We start from the raw sequence: 24,038 nt of genomic DNA, 5'->3' as shown, positions 1-24,038 counted from the left end.
TCAGGACCTACTGAACCAATACAAGACTGAAGGGGACAGTTTCCTGGATTGCATCATTACTGGTGATGAGATGTGATGTCACCACTACGAGCCAGAGTAACAACAGCAGCCCATGGACTGGTGAATGTGAATTCCACATTGAAGAAAAAGTTTGAGAAGCAGTCCTCAGCAGGTAAAGCAATGTGCACTGTCTTTTGGGCTAGGGAAGGGGTGATCCTGCTGGATTTCTTAGAACCCAGACAAACCATCAACTCTGACCATTACATCACAAAGCTGACAGAGCTGAAGGCTTGAACTTCCAGAATCAGGCCAGAGAAGAAGAAAATCTTCCTCTTGTAACACAATAATGCCATGCCTTATATCAGTCTGAAGGCCACAGGCTGCCAGTCTAGGTTAGACTGTCATAACATATCCACTGTATAGTCCAGATTTAGCACCTTCTAACTTTCTTTGTTCGGTCTGATGAAAGATGGACTGCTTGGGCACCATTTTCCTAGCAATGATGCCATCACAGCAGCTGTGAAACAGTGGGTGACCTCTGCTGGTGCAGATTTTCATAAGGATGGCATGCAGTCTCTTGTTCATCACTAGCAAAAATGTACAGCTAATTGGTGGTGATTATGTTGGAAAATAGTGTTTTGTAGCTCTATCAAACAGTGTTGTTGTGCTCTTTGCATCTGTTGCGGTTTCCATGGAAATAAACAGGAGGCATTACCTTCAGAGTGACCTCTGTATGTATCTGTAGTTCAGGCAGCCATTCACTTTCCATTACAGAAATAATGTTGCCAATTACACCACTGCCAAGCTGTTACTTTTTGGGTCAGAAGAATCCATTTTGAGCACCAGAATCAGGGTGAATTGTTTAGGAAGACTTCAGTCAAAACATCCTAGACATTTCCAAGAACAAACAAATAAAATTGGTTTAAACTGACTGGTTAAAATAAATTCTTCCATCTGTTTTAATAAGAACAAGCATTTTCAGATTTGGTGCAAAGGTATGATATTTATCTAGATGGTCTCTGTAGGGAAGAAGATATCCCTGTGAAAATGTGTCTTTTTACCCTCTGAAAAATGTTATTTCACATACAATACTTAGCATAAGCACAGTGCTGAGTCCTGAAGTTTTAACTTCATGGTGGGAAGAACATTTTGTGTGAGAGCTGAGAAACTTGAGTTGAGAGCTGAGGACTTGTGTACAAGCCCTTCACCAATATGAAGAGATCTAGAAACAGAAGTACCAGGCTACAAAATGGGGTTAGAAGAGACAAAATATTTCAATTTCTTCTGTCTCTGCTGTTGAAACCAGCCAACTGAAACTGCTGAAAACAGATTGGATTCCTAAAACAGGTTGTGTGCCTGTGGCCTTGAAAGGCACATAAAAAGCATGAATTAATCTAACTTGCACACTGATGTTTTTAAGTGCCTAGTCCTTCAACATGCTTAAGAACATAATTATGCCTACAATGACAATTTCCTTACAGCTAGCATAGATTGTCCAGATGTGCAACTCCAGATGATTCTCTGGGGCTTAGCAGCTTTAACACACATTCCAGAGGAACTGAAAACACATTTTAAACTTCACTCCTCCTACTGTAATTGCTACTTGCATACTCTTTCTTACTGGTATGTATTACCCCATTAGTAGGAGCAAAGAATTTCACAGGTTCATTTGCTACCTGAAATACTATTTGGTGTGGTGCAATAAGGCTATTTATGTTCCTAAAAGTTGATGATGTTCTCTAAATTGGAGAGAGATGGGTTTGAAGGGTGGACACTTCAGTGGATATGGAATGGGTTGGAAGATCGCAGCCAGGGATTGTTTCAATAGCTCAGTGTCCAGGTGGAGGCTGAACTGCGCCCCAGGGGTCAGTCTTGGGACTGGTACTCTTTGATATCTGTATCAATGACAGAAATGATGGGATTGAGTGTGCCTCAGCAAGTTTACTGATGACACCAAGCTGATAATGTGGCTGATAATGACAGAAGGAAGAGGTGCCATCCAGAGGGACCCAGACAGGCTTAAAAGCGGGCCTGTGTGAGACTAATGAGGTTCAAGAAAGCAAGGTGTTGCATTTGGGTCAGGGAAATCCCAAATACATATACAGACTGGGAGAAGAACTTCAGAGTAGCCCTGCTGAGAAGGTCTTAGGGGTTTTGGTTGATGACAAATTTAACATGAGCCAGCAGTGTGCTTGCAGCCTGGAAGGCCAATGGCGTCCTGCGTTCCATCAGAAGAGGAGTGGCCAGCAGGGACAGGAGGTGATTGTCTCCTCTACTCTGCCCTCGTGAGGCCCTATCCGCAGTACTGCGTCAGGAAACATGGGGAGCTGTTGGAGTGGGTCCAGAGGAGAGCCTTGATCAAAGGGCTGTAGCACCTCTCCTATGAAGAAAGGTTGAGGGAGCTAGTTAATTAAAAATAATAATAATAAAAATCAGACCGCTGAAGTGAACACCATCACACACAACATCCTCACTCACACGCCTCTGCCCGAGCCGTAATGGCGCCGGACCGGGCGGGGCTGCCCCGGGCTCTCACCCAACGGCGGGCAGGGCTGGACCGGGCACCTTTACGTAAGGCAGAGGCGGGACCGAGTCACGGTGGTGGCGGTAGCACCATGTCGTGGTACCGCAACGTCGTGTGGTTCGTGAAGGGGCTGCGGGAGTACACGAGGTACCGGGGCCGCCGCCCCCGAGAGCGGGCTGTGCCGCGGGGCGAATGCGGCGCTGCTGCGAGGCGGGGGCGGTGCTTGGGGTGCGTGCGTATGTATGTGGGTGTTCGCTAGTTCAAGGCTTTGCGCCTTTATTTTCCCTGTTAATTGAAGTCTGTCCCCCAAAGAGGGCGAATTTCAGCCCCTTACGTGTCTTTTGATAGCCAGCCTTACCCTGAGCTCAGTGCAGGAAGATCGCACGTGAGCCCGAGCTGAGCAGTCCGAGCCCCTTCGGCTCCCACACAGGCCGTTTGGAGTCGTTGCCGCAGAACTTGCTCCACAGTGGCTCTGCGACCAGGCAGCTCTGTGAGAGAGGAGCGTTGAGCTGCGGAGGGAAAGCCCTTTTCAGCCCTCCCTGTGTTTTTTGGTTTTGTTTTGGAATTGCTGTATTCTAGTTTCTCTGATTTATCTAGGAGCGGTTACGAATCTGCCTCCAAGCACTTCGACCCGGCAGATCTGGAGGTGGACGTGGCCGGTAGATCCTTTCTGATCACTGGGTCCAACAGCGGCATTGGCAAGGCTGCAGCCAGGGAGATAGCGCGGAGAGGTGAGCTGGGGAACCACCCCGGGCTGCAGGAGAGAGGAGGGGAAGCAAATCTGGCTTCCAGCACAAATAAGGAACATGCGGCTCTTTGGAGCGAGGGGACAGAGCTCTTAGTTTGGGTTGAAGGATTAAGTGTGGTCAGCGGTGTGAAAACTGAAATAGTGCAACAAAAATGTAAATAGAGAAAATGTCCAATGTTTCTCATGTGTGTGTTTAGCAGTATTGTCCACCAGTGCTATAATGTCATTTAATGGTGTTACTGACAGAGTATGGTCTACATAAGGCTGGTTCAGTACAAGTATCACCTTGGTGGAATGTGAACAGAGTGAGGAACTTAAATATATAGCATGTGATGGAAGAAAACAGGTGGCTTTGCAAAGGTAGAGATGGGAAGAGTACAGAAGGACCAAAGTGGTGTACTTGATCGTGACGATAACAGCCTGGAATTGGCACCTTTTAGCCAGCCTTTTTCTTTTTTTTTCTTTTTTTTTTTTTTTTTAAATACATTGTTCTGTGTAAGCAAGGAGGTGACATGAACTGGAATTAGCTACTCTTTAAGGATAAAACTAATCCTGTTTAGGGCTGATAAAATAACTCCCCTTGTGCAAGAGTTCCAGGCACTTTGGCCTGTAGAATAAAAAGGAGTTTGTGGTTCTCTTTGCCTGCTTAGGCTCTAGCAACTATCTCATGAAGGAGAGTGGAGATTTGATTAAATTAAACTAATTCAAAATTATTAGCATCGAAGAGCCTTTGACTTAAAGATCCCCCTCAATACCAGTTTATGATTGATCTCAGGTTCCTGCTACAGTCGTGCATCATAAATTTATTGCTTTGCCTGGTGACTCTTCTGCTTACAGATGGAGCTGCCCACCAGATGTTGCTTAGAGTTATTTAGGTTAAAAAAGATCACTAAAATGATCAAGTCCACCTGTCAACCCATCACCATAATACTCACTAAACCATGACGCCCAATGCTTCATCTATGCTTTTCTCAAATGATTCCAGGTATGGGCAGCTTGTTCCAGTGCATGACCACTCTTTTTTCCCTAATATCCAACTGGAATCTCTCCTAGAGCACCTTAAAGCCATTACCTCCTGTCCTGTCACTAGTTACCTGGGAGAAGAGGCTGACCCCTGCTTTGGTACAACCTCCCTTCAGGTAGTTGTAGAGAGTGATAAGGTCTCCCCCGAGCCACCTTTTGTCCAATCTAAACAATCCCAGTTCCCTCAGCCACTCCCCATAAGATTTGTGCTCCAGACTGTTCTCAGCTTTGTTACCCTTCTTTGGGACACATTCCAGGGCCTCAATATCTTTCTTGTAGTGAGGGACTGCAAACTGAACACAGTACTTGAAGTGTGGCCTCACCAGTGCAGAATACAGAGGGACAATATCTCTCCTGCATATCAGACTGAACTGACGCATAGGATTTGGTCATTATATCTACATTTGAGCTCAAAGAATAACTTTAGACTCAGACTTCTTGCCTGATACTTTTCTAGGGCATGGTTGTGCATATGAAGTTAAATTGACTTAATCATTTAAGTCAAGAAGAAATTCCTGATCCCATTCTTGAATGTGTTGCTCTGAAACTCCGTGTCAGCAACTGGGACTCACTTCTAGTTGAATCTCTTGAAGTGCGTTGCAACAAGAAAGCAAGGAATTACACTCAGCAAACAAATAACCAGCTACATTGGCTTCATCTGCGTGCACATCATATCCTTGTAAGTTATGGCAGTCTTGATTACATCTTCTGTAGCCTAAGTTCAGCTCTTTTCTGAATCAGTGTCATGTTGGTGTAGTGGGCTAACCTTGGCAGGCAGCAAAGTGCCGCACAGTTTGCACACTTTCCTGTTCCACCAGCAGTAGGGTGAGGGAAGGGGAAAAGAAGAATGAAAGTGTGAAAACTTGTGAGTCCAGATACAATAAAAAAAAGTTTAGTGCACGATGGAGAAGTTAAATAAGAGACAAAGAAAATGAAACAAGTGATGCAAAAGCAATCGCTCACTAACTCCCATGAGTAGACTGATGCCCAGCCAGTTCCTGAGCAAGAGATGGCTAGCTCCTAAAGCCCCCTCTCTTCCTCTTTATTACTGAGCATGATGATATGTGCATGGAATATCTCTTTGTTCAGCTGTGGTCAGCTGTCCCAGCTGTGTCCCCACCCAACCTCTTGCGCACCCTCAGATCTATTCACTGAAAGGCTAAAGTGAGAGACAAGGCCTTGGCACTGTGCAAGTGCTGTTCAGCAGAGGATAAAAAATAGTGTGTTACTAGAATTGTTTTACTCACAAATCTAAAGCACAGCATCATATGAGCCACTATGAAAAAAACTAATACCATGCCAGCCACAGCCAGTACTATGCGTACTGCAGATGTGGGCTTTCCTATATATCTTGTGAGCTGCAGTTCAGGTTTGATGCAGGTTTTTCTCAGTCCCATGTGTTGTTTAAATTCAGATAATTCTAGGTCTTTACCATGAAAGACATATTTAAATATGTCTTTCGTATGATGGGCCTTTCCTAGCCCATGGTTTGCACCAAAACAACTCTCATCTGGGCAGCAAGGAAACATTCATATTCAGAGCCCTTCAAATCCACCTTTGGGACCATACCATGTTTCCAATCAGCTGAAGGGCAGCTAGCTCCTCTGCGTATTTTTTTTTCATACAAGTACAGTGCTTGTGCAGTCTCTTGTGCTTTGGGAAGAGCTCTTAAAACATCTGCAAATCCTCAACTGCCTTAAGATCTCTCATTAAAGCCCTCCTTTGTGCAGCGAAGCCTACAGTCACTGAAAGAATGGCTTGACAGATGAGCATTGGAAACTGCATGTTCTGATACTTGTCTGTCCTTTCACTCATGAAATCTAGTCTCACTGAGGCAAAAATTGTCTTTCATTCTGATCTGTATATGCTTAGTGCCTGATTATGCAGGGTCCCTCCTATGCACAGTGCATATGTAGCACAAAAAATCTCAAGGCTTGTTGCCTGCTTCAGCTGCATGCCCAGTATGCTTGCTCTAATTGTAGTCAGTGGAAAAACTCTCAGACACAATTGCACATTCAGAGCCCTAAGTAGGCTGTGCAGCACATGGGTATGTGACTACTCCATCCCTGGAATAGTTCTGATGTCTTGCATTTGGGTACTAATTGCTTTCATCAGAATTCCTTTGGGATTACATTTCTTAAGCCTTCTAGCATTGGGCTGCTAGGAACCCCTAAAACACATTTAACAGTAAACTGAACTAAGGAGTACAATACAATATGTTCTTGTAACTGAGATTAACAAATTTCTTGTAATGATTAAGGAATGCAAACCATAAGAATAACAGTGATGTCTGCTTATATTTCAGTGCTGTTTTTGAAGGTTCTCTTTAATGTCGCTGTGCTATTAGGGCATGATACATATCCAGTCCTTGGAGAAGACCCTTGTCCTGAGTATTTGTTCTGTAGAAAAAGTGGTTGGAAGGTACCTAAAGGTCATCTTGTCCAGCATCGCATTTGAAGCGGAACTTTTGCCATCACTAGATCAATTTGGTCACTGCTTTGCCTAGCTTGATCTTGAAAGCCCCTAATTTCCATTCTATTGAAATTCTACCACCTCTCAGGGCAGGACTGGGCTGATCTATCTCCTCATGACAACTTTTTTCTTAATGCCTGTCCTGAACCTTCCAGGCTGCAGTTTGTGCCCGTGGTTCTTGTCATATAATCTGCCTCTGCTGAGAAATATTCTGATACCTCACAGAATCACACAGAATTGTAGGGGTTGGAAGGGACCTCCAGAGATCATCGAGTCCAACCCCCTGCCAAAGCAGGTTCCCTACAGCAGGTCGCACAGGTAGGCGTCCAGGCAGGTCTTGAACATCTCCAGAGAAGGAGACTCACCAAAATCCCCCTGGGCAGCCTGTTCCAGTGCTCCGTCACCCTCACTGTAAAGAAATTCTTGCGCACATTTGTGCGGAACTTCCTATGCTGCAGTTTCTGGCCGTTTCCCCTTGTCCTGTCTCCACTCACCACTGAAAACAGTCTGGCCTCGCCATTCTGCCCCCCACACCTTAGATATTTATAGACCTGGATCAGGTCCCCTCTCAGTCTTCTTTTCTCAAGGCTAAACAGACCCAGTTCACTCAGCCTTTCCTCATAGGAGAGATGCTCCAGGCCCTTCACCATCTTCATGGCCCTCCGCTGGACTCTTTCCAAGAGATCCTTGTCTTTTTTGTACTGGGGAGCCCAGAACTGGACGCAGTACTCCAGATGAGGTCAATACCTATCATACCTATAGATACCTATAGATACCTATCATCTTTATAGGTATCCTATAGATACCTATCATCTTTTATTCTGTTTTCACTGTTTTCAAGTCACTTGTGTTGTTTCTTTCTAAGGCATGCCAAAACAAACATTCATGAGATTGATGTCTTAGCTTTATTTTCTAGCACAGCCCTGGTGTTTCATTAATACTAAGCATGCCTAGCAAACTTGATAGAAAATAGCTTGAGTTAATGGTTGAGAATATAGTTGAGTGTTTGAACTGTAGTGGCATTCTCCATTCACACAGCCTTGCTTGGGGACCCTAGTACGTTTTGCTGTACATCTGCTTATTGTGTCCTGAGTTTTCTGTTGAAACATTTTTAATAGACTGTTGTCCTTTGATAGATCATGCCTAAATTCTTGGTGTCTGGTTTACTAGGTAGCACAGCAATCTATTGCAAGCCAGTGTCCAATGATTGTCTCTTTAGGGAGGTTAGGAATCCAGGACAGGGAAGGCAGGGGAAGGGAGGAGAATGGTGGGTGGAGAAGGAAGTTAGAAACAAACTCAAAACCACTAAGACACAAGGAGGAGCTCAAAGCCCCTCAACAGCTGATGGCACTGGGTTGCTGTTTGCTAGCAAAGTCTGAAATGAAGTCAAACTTGTTCTGTCCCAAGAACAGCTCTGGCAGCTCCTTAATCCGGTCCAACCCCAGTTCCAGGATGAGGGGCGTCAAAACCTCCTTGTCTATGAGATCAGTGTCCATAACATTCAAGGTCAGAGCCGGTGAGGGCATGTGCTGCATGCCTGGGTGCTGGCTGGGCCCCACTCTGTACTGCTGAGCACCAGCTCCCATGGGCCCATTGCTCTGGGTCTTCTGGGAGCACTGGTCTCTAGGAGTGGATTAAAGCTGGTGAACGTGGGACTGTGAAGTGCTGTGGCTTTGATTTGCACCTTTTTCCCAGCTCTTCATCAATATTGTGGGAGCCCTGGGTCCTCCACAGACCACAGCTATGAAAAGCCACTGCTCAGCTCTTGACAGCAGAGCAATGGGACTGTGGAATGTACTCAGCCCAGGAGTGCTCTGTCTGCTGGGAAATCCCCACAGTATTCCAGGGTGGGCACTGCTACTGGCACGCTACAGATTTCTCACAGATGGGAAGCAGTCACAGAAGGTTTCTCATTCCTTCTAATTTGTATCAAAAACTAACCCCAGAGAAGAACTGCAAATTGGAAGCTACTTTCTGGCTCTTTCTCTTTGCTGATGTCCCCCTGACATATTTAGTAATTAATTGTCAAATATGTTTCTTGTTAAAATCCACGAGGTGGCACGGTTCACCTGGTTTGCCGCAATAAGGAACGAGCTGAGGACGCCAAAGGAGAAATAGTGACAGAAACTGGCAATCAGGTAAGTTTGTTGTTATGTTTTGTGATGTCCTACCTACTTTTCCTTACTACATTGCTGAGGATTTTAAAAGTTAATTCATTGCAACACTCTTGCGACAACATTTGTGGAGTTGGAGGTTTTCTGAACCTGAATAACATGCTCTTGATTTGCAAAGGATGTCTTTCCTGCTTCACGTATGTAGTCCTAATTTTATTCTTATAGACTTTCCAATCTCTTTTTCTTACAGTATCTTTTCCTTATCTCCTGCTTTCTGTTAGAGATTCTTTTTGCTTCTGCATATATCAATCTACAGTACACCTCCGTAGCTGTCAGTGTTGCTTTGGTAATTATTCTAGAGGGTGTGCTTGTGGAGAAGTGGAGCCAGTGTCTTTGTACATTGGATGAAGATCTGTCTTCGTTTTAAGCAGGGCCTTGGCTCTTAAGCACAGTATTTTGATTCCAGTAGTAGTATTTAATGGTGTCAAACATTGTGAATACTTCTTATGGTTAGAGATACCTTACTGAATAATTTGTGCTCTTTAGTTTCAGCTCCCAAGAGTGGCACTTCCGCTCTTTAATGGAGGTGAATTAGATCAGTCCTTGTAGAAATACTCTCCAACTGTCTAGAGAAGCATGATCCCCTGACTATAGTAAGATACAGTTGTGAAAGGACTGGTGATTAGAAGTGTTAGTTTTGTAGCTGCAGTCAGACAGCCTGAGCAGTGGGGTGAGTTTCATGATCTCTGAGGGTTCCTTCATGTTCTGTGTTCTATCATTTGTGAAACAAAACTCAAGGCACATAGTATTCTTCCTTTAAATGCAGCACATCTACTGCATACTGAGTTTTGGTAGACTACAAACCTGTAGTTTCTCTAGTCATTAAAGAACATGAGTGCACAGTAGAACTTCTGTGTGACCAGGGGTCCTGGGCACTTGTATGGAAAGGAGCATTTGTTAAAGTGTTAGATGAGCTGTACAAGTGGCCCTGCACTGGAAAGAGTCATTTTTATAAGAAGTCCACAAGAACATCCTTCTTTCTAAGTAGTCATTCAGAAGCAATCCAGAGGGATAATAAAATACTTTATCTGCAACTTGACAAGTTACAAGCAGACCTAACTTGCTCTTCCTGATTATCTGGACAGAAATCCTGTTGTAATATGTGCCAGAGATTTGTTTCCAGTTACCACAGCAAAACATGCTGGGGTTCAATGCTGAGATGAGTTATTATTTGGCAGGCACTTGCACCTTAACCTGGGAACTAGGAAGGTCTCCTGATTTTCTAATTAGATCTACTCATGGAGATTAGATCTCACCTTGAGAATCACTTTGCTACCATGAAAGACTTTTATAGGGAACAGATCTGTAAGTTCCTTTTCTGAGCCAGTGTGACAGTCTTCAACAGATTCTTTTTCAGTCTCTGAAATCACTTGTAATATTGAACATCTGCCCCCAAATCTCCTGCTCTTCTGTTGCAGTAGTTAATTGTAGTAGCTCTAAAAGTAGAAGGCTCTTAGAGAGGTATCTGCTTAGAACCTACAGAAGTGTCAAGTTTTTTGTTTAGAAATGAGCATTATGATGAGAAAATTCTGAGCTACTTCAAATGAGGAGCTGAAATCCAGAGGCTAAAGAGAAGACAAGTGTTTTTATCTTCAAGGAAGCAGAATTATAGATTGGGAATGATGCCTTATAATTTTCCCAGCTTCTTCGCTTATCTCTTTTGCTTGTGTAATGAGTAGTAAAGGAACAGTTTGAAAAAAGAGGAGATCTTGTAATGATTATTTGTTTCTTTGCATGGGAACACATCCTCTGCATAACTATCTTGGAAGTTCCTTTCCTTGCATATGTCATAAGACTGTCTGTGGTATGTCTTCAAGACTAAGCACTGTGCAGGAGAAGAGTAGGATTTGCAGTGCCTTCTGTATGCTGATAAATGCTACTCTGCTTATACTAGCTAGAGCAGACATTTACAAAAGCAGAGAATTGCCTTTAACAAGGACTAAAAGGCTTTAGATGTTTTGGAGAGAGGAAATGTTTTAGATTTAGTGGGTTGGAAGATTATAACTTTGCTCTCATGTCAAGCTTTTCCTCTTTTATTTTACTGTGTTCACATCCCTGCCCATAGCATTTCAAAGCAAGGGTCGACTGAAAGGGACATGGCGATTCATGCAGCACTTAGTGTGGAAAGAGGTTGCAGAAGGCACACAACACTCTGCTTAAAAATAGTGGCATGGGCACAGTGATGTACTTAAAGATGTGCTCTTCTGCCCTGCTCCAGAGGAATGATACGTGGGTGCTGTGCTGCAGGGAGTGACTGGCTCTTCTTCCTGAGCCTGGGGCAGAGCACAATGGGGTCCTCATCCGTTGGGCTCTGCTGTGGCCAAGGTGCTGGGCTGCCAGATGAAGCATCTGCTGGACATGGAGCAAGCTGCATAGCCTTAGGGGGAGGAAACAGGAGGTGGACAGGGTCTTTGCAAAGAGCAGAAGAGCACAAACCCCACTTACGTGAAGGATGGAAAGCTAGGGCCTATCTTCAAGTAAATGGATGGAGATTCCTAAGATGGGGAAGACTGGGCATTTGTGAACACCACTAGAAGGCAGGATTGTTCTCAGCCTGCAGGTGTTCATTTACAGCATAGGTATAGTGCCATGGTAAGAGATGGGGAAGAAAAAACTCTGTCGGGGAGGATTTGAAGCCAGCTGAGCCTGAACCATTGTTGGCACCAGGAGGAAGGGTGGGTGAAAATGGCTGGAGGCTCTCTCCTGTTGGGGATGGAGGCATCTGCCTGCTGTCTTGACTTGATGTCTTGAGAGATTTGTCACTTGCTAATGTGGTTTGATCTGGTGAACAGTAAGACAGGTAGAAAACTGCTTGGGCTATTATGCTCAGAAAGTAGCAGTCAACAATACAGAGCTGATCTGATGAGCAGTTATTAGTTGCACCCCTCATAGCTCAATACTGGGGCAAGTTTAATGCCTCTACTGACAGTCTGGACAAATAGATCAAGTATAATCTTCGTCAGATTGCAGATAGCTTCAATTTGTGGAGAGCTGGAGAGTAAAGGTGCTATTCAGAGAAGCTTAACAGGTGGGAAAATGGACAGAAATGAACCTCATCAAGTTCATCAAGAGCAGTCCTGCCCAGGGTTGCAGTAATCCCACAGAATAGATGGCCTGGGACTGACTGGAGAACAGGTCTACAGAAAAGGGCTTGGGGTTGATGCCATGACCCTGAGCAAGCAGTGTGCCCTGAGGCAAGGAAGACCAAATGCACCCTGGGCTGAATGACCAAGTGTAGCCAGCAGGTTGAGAGAAGTGCTGAGCCCTTGTGAGACCACAGCAGGACACCTACATCCAGTTTGAGCCTCCTGGAACAAGGAAATCTTTTTGTCCTAGAGCAAGGCCAGACTGCCAAAGTTACAAAGGAACTAAGATGTGTGTGGAGAAGAGGTTTAAAGGGTTGTTTTCACTCAGTGTTAAGAAGAGAAGGCTGAGGTCTACAGCCTTGCTACTGTGGCACATAAATTGCAAACCTGACTTGACTGGGTTTTACCTTGCTGTGTATGAAGCAGATAGACTTTCTGTGCCAGATTGCGAGACAGAGATGAAAGCTGGGGTCCCTTCAAGCATGCATTAAACGTTAGAAGGTCATGGCTCAGGAGCAAATGACAAAAGATGTTCCTAGAAAAATATTTTGATGTCCCAATTTTGCTTCTTAGCCATAAGTGTTTCAGATATGTTCTGGAGATAATATTTTTTCATATGACTAAAATAGCTTTTCAACTAGTCAGGCCTTAACAGCGAGCAGGACCTATTCACTGTCCATGTTGATTGTAACTTACTTTTCTTCATTTAGAATATCTTCTTGCATATTGTGGATATTTCTAACCCCAAAGAAATCTGGAAGTTTGCTGAAAAATTCAAAACTGAACATAAATTGAATGTGTTGGTAAGTTTGCATACTTAAATCATGTGTCTATCTTTGGAGTGCCTGTCCTCTGAACTTAGCCAACAGATAGTCCAGATTTTGCAGTTCTCTCCTTAATGTTCTCTGAGTACTGCTACAGAAGTTTCCATGGTCCATTTGCTTTTGTCCATTCTCAGTTCATACACAGATATAATACAAAAAAGCAAGAAGTGCAGTAATTTTTTAGTTGCATCTTTTGAAGTTCTCACTGCAGATTTTCTATCTGACTTTTATTACTGATAACTTTGTGGCCTTCAGGTTGTATATTCAGGCTATGCATATTTCTCTAAACAAAAATATGGCAGAGAACGATGCCTCCCCCATGTTGTCCAACCCACCCTGCCATTGGCAGGACACCTTCCACTAGATGAGGCTGCCCAGGGCTCCATCCAGCCTGGCCTCACTTCCATGAAAGGGGCATCCGTATCTTCTTTGGGAAGCCTGTTTCAGTTCCTTACCACCCTCACAGTGAAGACTATTTTCCTAATATCTAACCTAAAATTCCCCTCTTTTAGTTTAAAGCCATTATTTTTTGTACTCCTTGAAGCCTTCTCGTCTTGAGGCTGAAAAGCCCCAAATCTCTCAGCTTGGCTCTACATGAGAGGTGCTACAGAAAGTGAATTTTCCCTAGTAGAGGAATGTCTAATGGAGAGTACATCATCATGTAGCATCAATGGGATCTCTCAGATGAGATTAACGTACTACACTGCTTATTTGTCCTAAAATCTGTGCTCTGCAACCTGCATATTACTTCTGTGAGATGAGATTTTAAAACATGGAGTAAGGCACTAAGGTGGTTGGCTTTTAGTACCAATCCATTTCTCTGAAGATCCTTTCTTCTGTGAAAAATATTTGTAGCAGTAAATTGAATTGGAATAGTGTGATTTATAGAAACAGTTTTTAGCATCATGCCAAAAAAAGTCAAACTATCATGATTTGCCTGTATGTTTGCTTTTGTTTGTAGACATTTGCCTAGATTGTTTTTGTTTACAGGAATTGTTTTACAGATTAACAATGCAGGGTGTATGGTGAACAACAGAGAGTTAACTGAAAATGGACTTGAAAAAAACTTTGCAACAAATACCTTGGGTGAGTATTGGGGGCCTAATTCTGAACAATGATAGATATGCTTGAAGTGTTTACAGCTGGGCTCTTTCTGTTCAAAGAGGGATCGTATTATTGCTATGCCAGGGAAGAAGTATGAAGGTAAAAGAAGAAATATTGCAGCTTGTGTGGAATGTCCTATTTGAATTTCTCCATTTTTCAGCTTTTGTCATATCAGTACCTTTATTTATTGTAGCAGCAGTGAACAAATGCAGATAAGATTTAATTAAATTGCTTCTGAAATGTGATAGGAAGCTTTGTTCCAAGCAGTGCTGCTAATGATAGTCTGTGTAATCCTGTAATCCAAGCTCCTGTGGCTTGTTTAGAGCACATTCATATGTTTCAGTAGGCCTGAGCAGTCCTACTGCACGTGGTGGAGGCACATTATATAGGAAGGCTGTACCTTCTATAGTGCCTTGGGCATTCTCAAACAGACACAACTCCTAGTCAAGTGATTGAGAAGTTCTGGGTAGTCCTTCCCACCCCAGATATAAGGGGCGTATCTGATGAATGGTGGGGGCACAAGAGGGTTAAATTAGGGGAAACAAGGAAGAAAGAGGTGAGGACAAGCAGAGAAGACGGTGAGCAAAGGGAAAGGTTCCCCCATAAGAGCCATGGAAAAGATGTGAACATACAGGAAGCCAACAGTGAGAAGAGCTGTGTGCTGCCACTGATGTACGAAGGGTTGAAGGCTGCACCTCTTGCAAGGAGAGGTGTGTTGCATGCTGCTGTCCTGTTGCTCTCTTTTCCCTTCACACAACTATGTGGCTATACAAAGGGACTGTTTTTAACATACTCAGAAGTGGCCATTAAAAAGGAGCTGTGGTGTTTTGTTTCTCTGTTTTCCTCCTGATTATCAATATCTGGGATGAGGAAGAGGGGAACCTTAGGCTGTAAAGATGGGGTATCGACAGAGCTAAGCATTCAGAGCCTGGGAACCCTTCTTTGGTTTAATTCTTAGCTTTGTTTTGCATAGCTTCCTTAACTCCTATTTACTTCTGAACATTTTAGGGTAGAATTATCTTGTGCTTAGCTGATATTGCACACACACATTGTTTTTCTGCAAGTCTGACTGCATTAAAGTGACAATTAAAAATTCAAGTATAAAGGCACAGTTTCTGTTTCTTCAATCTTGTAGTAGCATTCTGTTTCTTGCGGCCAGAATTCAAAATGAGTTTTACTTTGCCATCAAATTTCCCCTGGCTGTAGAAGTAGAACTTCGACATGAGAAATGTATCCCCCTTGTTGTCTTTCAGACAAAAAATCAGCAATGTGCAAAGATGCAGTTCATCTGGAGAGAAGCAGAGTAAAGCAAATACAACAGTTTGAACATGAAAGCATGTATTTGTGTAGTTTTAAGCACTGGGGAAATGAATTGCTGGGGAGCTGTGTGAGTACATCACTTGAGTCGGATTTTATCACACAAGTGGAAGCAGCAAGTTCTGCTTTCCCAGCTGTAAATCAGCCTCACTAGAAATCTACAGCAGGATAAAGCTGCATGAATATGGTAGAGGAAGCTGAATTATGATTGTGCTGAACTAGGAAAGTGCCTGTATTATCTTCTGTCAGTGTTATGTATAGATCTTCTTTAGTCATTTGTGTGTCACTTGCTGCTTGAGTGTATAAGAAGGTCAGGGAGGTGGCTGCACATTTGAGCAGATGAGGCAGGTAAGTCATTTTCTGCTGTCCAACTTCTGCAGAGTTCAGAGAAGGAGTGGATTGTCTGCCTAGGCTGGTTCTCTTTGTAACATTAAGGATTGTCTTTTGAAGCTTTAGAATAGAATGGGACTTGGATGATGTGGAAGGGACTGTTTGTGTAAGGGAACACTTCTGTGCTTGCACATCAGGCATGCATGGGGGACCAATGCTATCAACAGTGCAGGTGTTTTGCTTCAAAGTCAGAGATGAGATAATAAATCATTCCTGTCAGAGTCACAGTAGAAGAAAGTAGTATGGAAAAATGCGTGTCAGAGCAGATGCTGTGTTAAGCCATTTCCCTGAGTACTGTGTGCCTTTGGGCATGCTTTACTTTGGAGAAGTTATTTCTCAGTAACTAAAAGCATGCCCCGAGTTGATTCTCAGTAACTTTCAGTAACTATCTGTTACAGATTCCCAGAGAAAACCTTGGCTACGTTAGACTTGGCAGGTATATAGGTTGGCTATAAACCAGGATGTAATCAGAGAGGACAAACTGAATTCCCCTCCCTGCTTTTATCCTCAGAAAAACTGAAGCCTGGCCTGTTTTGAACATCTGCAGTTGTCCCTCTCTTGTTAGCAGCATGGAAGCAAGAACTTGTGATTGCCTGATTTCTGTAGAATAAGAACATTATTAACACTTTTATTTTTTCCCCCAGAACTTCACATGCAGAGTGTTCCTTTCATCTTTCTTTGACTGTTTGTTTCAACCCTGAATCTTAGCTCAGGTCTAATAATGGAACGTGTAGGTTGCAGCTATCTAAGAATGCAAGAATTAGCTATAAAATGCTTTAAATACAGAGCGTAGTCTGTTAGTTCTGTGTCTGATTAACATTTACATAAGCTCTAGGATTGCTCATTTAGGTGTCTAAAATGCTCTGAAGCTTTTAAATCCAGGCTGCGGGTATTTTCCTCTTGACTGACTTATTAGTGTGTTTTCAGATAGTTCGCGTAATGGGTGTTAGAGTTCAGTTCTAATTGATGATCCTTTCCTGGAGAGAGTGGGCAAAAATGAGTGCATAAGCCCTCTGATAGCTAACATGAATATGTAAAAAAAAAAATAATAATAATAGTACTGGTTAAAATAAAAAATAAACCTCCCTGAACATGAATCACCACTGACTGGCTAATTGAGAACAGTTCACTGCATTAGGAGGTACAAAGACCTCTCTGGTGTTTCAGCCCTGTGGAAAAAGACCTGGGGGTCCTGAAATACAAAAAGCTCAACATGAGCCAGCAGTGTGCACTTACAGCCCGGAAGGCCAACTGTATCCTGGGCTGCATCAACAGAAGGGAGGCAGCAGGGTGAGGGAGGGCCGTGAAGATGATCAGATCCTCTGCTCTGACCTCATGAGGCCAGCAGGTCCATGGGAGGGCCGTGAAGATGATCAGAGTGCTGGAGCACCTCTTCTATGAAGAAAGGTTAAGGGAGTTGGGCTTGTTCAGCCTGGAGAAGAGAAGGCTGTGGGAAACCACATTGTGGCCTTCCAGTACTTAAAGGGAGCTTCCAAGCAGGAGAGGGAATGATTTTTTACATGGTCTGATAGTTTTAGGACAAAGGGCAATGGCTTTAAATTAAAAGAGGGGAGATTTAGGTTAGATGTTAGGAAGAAATTCTTCACTATGAGGGTGGTGAGGCCCTGGCACAGCTGCCCAGAGAAGCTGTGGGTTCCCCATCCCTGGAGGCAATCAGTGTGCAAGAGCCCGAAGGCCAACTGTGCCAGGTAAGATGGGGCTGTGCGCAGCCTGAGCTGCTGCGTGGCACTGCCCATGTTGGCTTGGAAATGGATGGGCTTTAAGGTTCCTTCCAACATAAACCATTCTATGATTCTGTGATTCTACAATTAGACAGGTGGGAGAAGTGTATGAGAACGTCAGCTGCGGGTTGATGGTTCCAGCTTGTAAGTTCTCCCACTCCAAACAAAGACCATTCAAACCAACAGTATTCAGTCATTTTGGGAAGAAAAGAAAGCCAATAACTATCAGTGTTGGTAGACAAGTGGAAGCAACAGAAATCTGTTCCTTTTGAAGCACTAGAAATGCAGCTGAAAGAGTACCTGTTTTCTCTGTTTCATTGTCCTCCTCACTTTTCTTTTACTCAACACATCTTCTTGCTTGACGTGGAGAAGTAGCATATCCATTACATTTTATTGCTACTTAACAGCCAAGGGGATGCTAAAACACACTCAGAGGTAAATAAGTGAAGCTCCCACTGAGTGTGACTTTCTCAGTCTAATGAAACCTCCTGTGCTCTCGTTGCAATAATAAAACTATATACAGTTACTCTGTGAGCAAGAAGGGGTAGAGCCAGGGGAAATAACACGTTAGGGCCATAAGAAATAAGATGCGCAGCCCATCTATGACAATCTGCCTAACCTGACTGAATATTTTTCAGTCTCTTCCCTCCACATAAACCATACGTAACTGGGTCTCGTATGAGCCAGCATTGCCTGTCAGACTGTGTCTGAACTACTTGGAGGTCAGGCAGCTTGGATGGCAGCTGCTGCTCTGCCATGAAGTCAGTCTTGATCTTTGCAGACAGCCTTACTTATGTGAAGGAGCCTGTGATACCAGTTTACTTTTACCGAGTTTTGAGACAGAGAGATGAGAGATGCTATAAAAAAAAACGGTGAAGTTAGATGTAGTTGTAAATCTACTAGCTGTACTGAATTCTGGTTTCCCAGGACACAGAGGAACCTTTATTGAGCTGAGCTTTGTAATTCAAGGGAAATGTGGACCTTTGTTTTGTCTTTCATGTTCATTAGCTCTTCCCATGCACTCTCAGTTATTGCCTAGTGTGGTGGAATTGCCCCTCAGAGACGGCGCACTAAAATCCTCATTCCTGATCTGATACTCAGGAAACAGGCTCAGGGATGTCTCTCACTTGAAACTGTATAAATTGAAGGCTTGAAAAGATAACCAGGTCAAGAAAGAATGTCAGCTTGTGCTTTTTTATTTTCTCCTTTCTTTTAAGCCTCGGACACAGGAAAAGCAAGCCAATTTACTTAACTCATTTCTACCAGATGAGCGAGCCATTGAAATCTGTATTATAAAACTTTGTTCCCACTTTTTTTTTCACAGCTGAAATAGCACTGTTCCTAATAATACTGCAGGGCTCAGTAAGATGGAAAACTCCACTGAATGTAGTGCTGGCTGCCTGCCCTTATCTGGATGTTAGCAGATTAGAAACCTTACCAACAATTTACCACTAATTGCCAGACAGAACATCGAGCAAAAACTATTGTAGAATCCACTGACACACTTGGGCCTACAATAATTGCATCATGAATTAATTTGATGTTACAAACAGGTAGTGGCTTTACAGTATTACTTCTGCTGAAACAATGATTTTCTTTATAAGTCAATGTAAAGTATAGGTTTGGGGGTCAATTGAAATCTGTAAAGCAGATATAGGTATGTATTCTTGTACTATCACTATATGTGGCATCTTGCTGATTTCCAACTTGGAACTATACGAATCTTGAGGATTGTTCCTTATTTTAGCAGGCTAAATGTAAGTTCCAACACCAGCATTTTGGCAATCTGCCTTTACAGTCTTAGTTTTATTTTCTGTTAGGGCTGTTCTGTGTTTTGCTTAAACTTCATGTTCTGTTGCAGAAGGATTTGTAACCTTGTGTGGAAAGACCCGTGTCTGATTCACTGTAGACTTCAGCCCATTGCAGGGAGATAGCTTTCATTTTGGTGATGCTGTTGTAGAGATAGTGAGGTGAATTAGCTATTAGAAGAAAGTGCAGAGCTACCTTTCAGCAAGACCTAGCAAGAGTTTTCCACAGTTCCCTCAGCTTCTACTTCAGCTCATGTGAAACATGGCCTGAGTTTATTTTGATATTTGTGAAGCAGCCCAGCTGCTTTTTGCTACATTTTTTTGAACAACTTTGTGTATGATTTGTATGTTTACTTCCCTCACAGCTCCTCATTTCCTACGCTTCCATCAGTGTGGTTTCTCTGTGTGATTGTGAAATGCTGCATTACTGCTCATACAGTTTGACAGAGGAATTCACTGTATGGAGTTACAAATGGGTGTTATTAATTAGAGCACAATACGAAATTACTCAACTCAATTGAGAAGATCTCAGAGCAAGTGGAGAAATTGCACAACACAACACATGGTGATTCAATTTTATTTTATTTTATTTTAATTTTATTTTTTTTATCAGCACTTGGGAAGAAGTGTGCCTAAACAAAGCATTTTCTATTTAAGTGCCATACTCATTGCTTCAGTGGAATTACCACATGTAATGCACAGACTGACAAACCACACTATTGATGAAGGCTGCTCTGGAAGTGATGCCTACTATGTTATTATGTTGGCCCACAATATCAGAGGTGGATGTTGGTGGTATGGCAGTAGAGGTTGAAGCTTCCCATATTCCATTACATTTTGTTGCTGTGCAGCAGGTGGCAGCAGAAGGGAAGTCTGACGAAAAGGTGTCTGATATGGGAGTGTGTATGTGCCACTGTGAAAGAAATGGCACCCACTGACATTCACTGACACTTGCTGAATGTTTGTGGAGACCAAACAGTGGGTGTGAGCACAGTGAGACGATGGGTGGTGCATTTCAGCAGTGGCAACAGAGATGTGAAAGGCAAGTCACATTCTGGACAGTCATGCACTGCTGTCACACCACACAATGAAGAGCACCTGTATCAGCTTATCTGCATGAATCAATGGATTATGACCACTGAACTGTGCACAGAGCTGAATATCAGCTTCATGTATTGGAAATGATGGTGGCAACATTGGAATATTGCAAAGTTAGCACCAGATGGGTCCCACAGATGCTCATATGGGAACAGATAAAACAGCGCATACAAGTTTGTCAGGACCTATCAAATCAATATGAGACTGAAAGTGAGTTTCCTGGATCACATCATTACCAGTGACAAGACGTGGTGTCAGAACAGCAGTCCATAGAGCAGTGACATGTGAATTCCCCATTGAAGAAAAGGTTCAAGAAGCAGTCCTCAGCAGATAAAGTGATGTGCACTGTCTTTTGGGATAGGAAATGGGTGATCCCTCTCGATTGTCTGGAACCCGGACAAACCATCAGCTCTGGTCAGTCAGTGTTTCATGACACTGACTATGCTGAAGGCTCAAACTTGCAGAGTCAGGACAGAGAAGAAGAAAACCTTTCTTTTGTAACACAGTAATGCCAGGCCGTGTAACGACTTTAAGACCCACACATTGCCAGTCTTTGCTTGACTGATGTACCACTCCTTCTGATAGTTCAGATTTGGCTCCCTCTGACTTCAGATGAGAGAAAGATGGACTTCAGGAGCAAAGTAACAACGCTGCCCTAGCAGCTGTGAAACAGTGGGTCACTTCTGTTGGTGCAGATTTTACAAGCGTGGCATGCAGGCTCTTGGTGGAGAAAATGCACAGCTAATGATGGTGACTGTTGAAAAATAGTGTTTTGTAGCTGAGAATTTACTCTATCAAATAGTGTTATTGTGATCTTTTTTATCTGTTGTCGTTTCCACGGAAGTAAACAGGAAGCATTACTTTCAGAGCAAACTGCATACCACATGGCACAGTTGTTTGAATGGTCTGTAGTGGTGGAATAGCTGTATCCTTATAGGAAAGATTTGAATTACAGGCTATTATACATGATTTCCTATTACGTGAGCTCAGCTTTAAGACATAAAACTTAGAGGAATTTTTACAAAGAAAACCAAATGTGGAGGGAGGATGTTTATCTTTGAAAGGGATTATGCAACAATCCCAGGAGCCTCTTTTACTCGGGAAAATGTGGCCAGCAAGTTCTGTGTCAGACTGCAGTACATGGAACAGGGCTGCAGCTTGTACAATAGGCTTTTCTAGCTGACTCTTCACCTCATCAGAGTTCAGTCAGGGCAATGTGAAATCCTGGACACGTGGGTGACAGACTGGAGGCTTTGTTACCTGCTTCTGCATTCCTGCTGCTTCTGAGCAAGCTCCTGTTTCATCTTGCTGGGCTCCTCTGCAGCTCTGCAAATCCTCCTTTGCAAAGGGAAGTGGTGTGTACCATTTCACTACAAAAAACAAGGGGATGCTGCTTGAGTAATTCCAAGCAGTCTGCAATTCTTCTCGAGCACCCTGCAGACCTGTGCAGGAAATGGCCTTGGCCCAGGTGAGTTGCTCAGGCACAGGCATCCTGATTCCGGTTGCCTTATGGCCCAGTGGGCTCTTTGCACCTCCTCTGTCGGAGTGGCAGGATCTGGGGAGTGGACTCTGCGTGCCAGCATCGAGGCTGAGCAGCTCCATTTGCACAGTATCTAATTGAGAGACAAGGGCATGCTTTCTGCAGAATACTCTCAGCAGTACTGGCATTTCCTCACCTACCTGAAAAAGTTTCGTTTGGTTTCTGTCAGAATCCCAAAATGGAAGATCAGGATCGCCAGGATACTCTCTGCTTGTTGCTGTTCCAGTACAAGGAGCATTGCTGTTGGTCATTTTACCCTCCATGCCACTTTGAGTTCCTTTTGGTCTTTTTAAACAGCAAAGAAAAAGACTTCAAATAATCTAGAGACTGAATACAGTGCTAGTCAAGCATTAATCACATTTGGAATGCTTATTTTAGCTAAACTGTGGGGGAAGAGCTTTCTCTTTTAACAGACAAAAATATTTTTTGTGTCAAGGGCATTGCTAGAATGTTCATAGAATCACAGACTGGCTTGGGTTGGAAGAAACCTTAAAGCCCATCCAGTTCCAACCCCCTACCATGGGCAGTGCCAGCCAGCAGCTCAGGCTGCGTAGGGCCCCATCCAACCTGGCCTTGAGTGCCACCAGGGATGAGGCACCCACAAGTTTCTCTGGGCAGCTGTGCCCATTCAGTAATGAGATTCTTCCTAATATCTAACCTAATTTTCCCCTCTTTTAATTCAAAGCCATTCCCCCTTAACCTATCACTGTTAGATTATGTAAATGTCTGTCTCTTTCCTGCTTATAAGCTCCCTTCAAATACTGAAAGGAATGGTGTTGCAGTGTTCATTTTCGAAAGACAGATGTCCAGTTTGTTGATATGAATAATCAATTATTAGCAAAAAAAATAATTTGAATCTTGCTTTGATCTCCTTAAGCAAGGAGGGGAATTGTAGTCTCTTCTACCAAGTTAGAATCTTGGTTTTCCTCAGAAAAAGAAAAAAGGTACTAAAAATACTAAGTTTTCTCTTTTTTATTTTTATACTGCCCGTGCAATTCATGTTTTTGTAAAGACATTTGCAAAGCATTCATTTGCAGCTTACCCTTTTCCTTAGAAATCTGTTTCTGCATTACGGCATGCTGCAGTACAGCAGTGCTTGGCACAGTCTGTGCCACGCGGTGCATGGCTGTGACAGCCTGCACTGCCTGCCTTTAGCACCACTCCTGTCAGTTTGAACACGACTCCCCAGCTATGTGCCAGCTCTGCGTGGGGAACAATGCAGAGGTTTCAATCAATAATAATGCATTCCAACCAATCATACGCCTCATTAATCTCTTATTACTGAGTTTCTTGTCCAGGCTGTTTAGCCTGACAGATCAGTCCATGAATGTATAATATTCAAGTGTATTTTTTTTAAATATGAAGGAATTTGTGTCTGGACACTTAAGACTGGGTCAGCAGTTGGTGAAGTATTTCTAAGCAGAAGGGATGGAATGCTTTGCTTTTAATGCCTGACACATCTCTGTGTGTTGGAGAATCACAGAATCATAGCAAGGCTTGGGTTGGAAGGGATCTCGAGGATCATCAGGCTCCAACCTCCCCCTCCCCCCCCCCCGCCACAAGCAGGGCCGACATCCTCCACATTTAATACTAGACCAGGCTGCCCAGGGCCCCATCCAACCTGGCCTTAGAGGAAATGCTGCTGGGGGAGACCAGGATTGAAACGTGTCTTTTCACACTGCCTCAAAGTACAAGAGCAAATGGTTCAGTGGGCAAAGCGTCTGATGCTCTGGCTGTGTGGGATTTAGTGAGTTCCTAATAAACTCGTGGAACAGAGGAGACAGTGGCTCTGCAGTTACTTTGTGGTTTTAAATAAACTTCTGACAAGCTGTAGTTGCTATAAGCAGGATTACTGGCATTGAACTTTTCTCTCATCCAGCTGGAAAGCAAAACAAAGCCTGGCATTAATGAAACAATCCTATTACATTTAGAACTAACAAACAAAACCGAAGCCTCTTGAAAGTGTCTATCTGCAGGACAGTAAAACCAAGCACTGCCATCGCTGGTGCTCTGCAGCTCAGCTTTCTCCTTCAGGAAATGCAGTGCCTTTAACCAAGACATGCTGTTACTTTGCATTTGAAGAATCCATCACAAACCAGAATTTAATCCAGACTCTCAGCTTGTAGTGAATTGCAGCAGTCCCTGATGCACCATGGCCCTTGTCCTCATGATGTCACTGGCTGTGGTC

At 43.4% G+C, this 24,038-nt stretch overlaps 1 protein-coding gene across 3 annotated transcripts in view; it reads left to right on the top strand.

Annotated features, from left to right (window-relative positions):
• The first annotated feature begins 2,584 nt into the window (after window positions 1-2,584).
• DHRS12 (dehydrogenase/reductase 12) overlaps window positions 2,585-24,038 on the top strand; it is a 29,538-nt gene continuing 8,084 nt past the window's right edge. Inside the window, exons 1-5 of one of the 3 annotated variants that reach the window (XM_042838829.1) lie at window positions 2,585-2,671; window positions 3,122-3,255; window positions 8,823-8,905; window positions 12,738-12,830; window positions 13,856-13,937. In XM_042838829.1, coding sequence (XP_042694763.1) covers window positions 2,616-2,671; window positions 3,122-3,255; window positions 8,823-8,905; window positions 12,738-12,830; window positions 13,856-13,937 — 448 coding nt within the window. In that variant the 5' untranslated portion in view covers window positions 2,585-2,615. Of the gene's footprint in view, window positions 2,672-2,698; window positions 2,753-3,121; window positions 3,256-8,822; window positions 8,906-12,737; window positions 12,831-13,841; window positions 13,938-24,038 lie in introns of those variants that run through there. The other 2 variants (XM_042838831.1, XM_042838830.1) reach the window with 2 other exon arrangements.

This window comes from Centrocercus urophasianus, unplaced genomic scaffold (assembly GCF_019232065.1).
Source record: "Centrocercus urophasianus isolate 14NV4802_14NV808 unplaced genomic scaffold, USGS_Curo_1.0 seq_9, whole genome shotgun sequence".
Classification (NCBI taxonomy): domain Eukaryota; kingdom Metazoa; phylum Chordata; class Aves; order Galliformes; family Phasianidae; genus Centrocercus; species Centrocercus urophasianus.
Note: the sequence above shows the minus strand (reverse complement) of the source record. Positions and strands in the feature narration are given on the sequence as shown.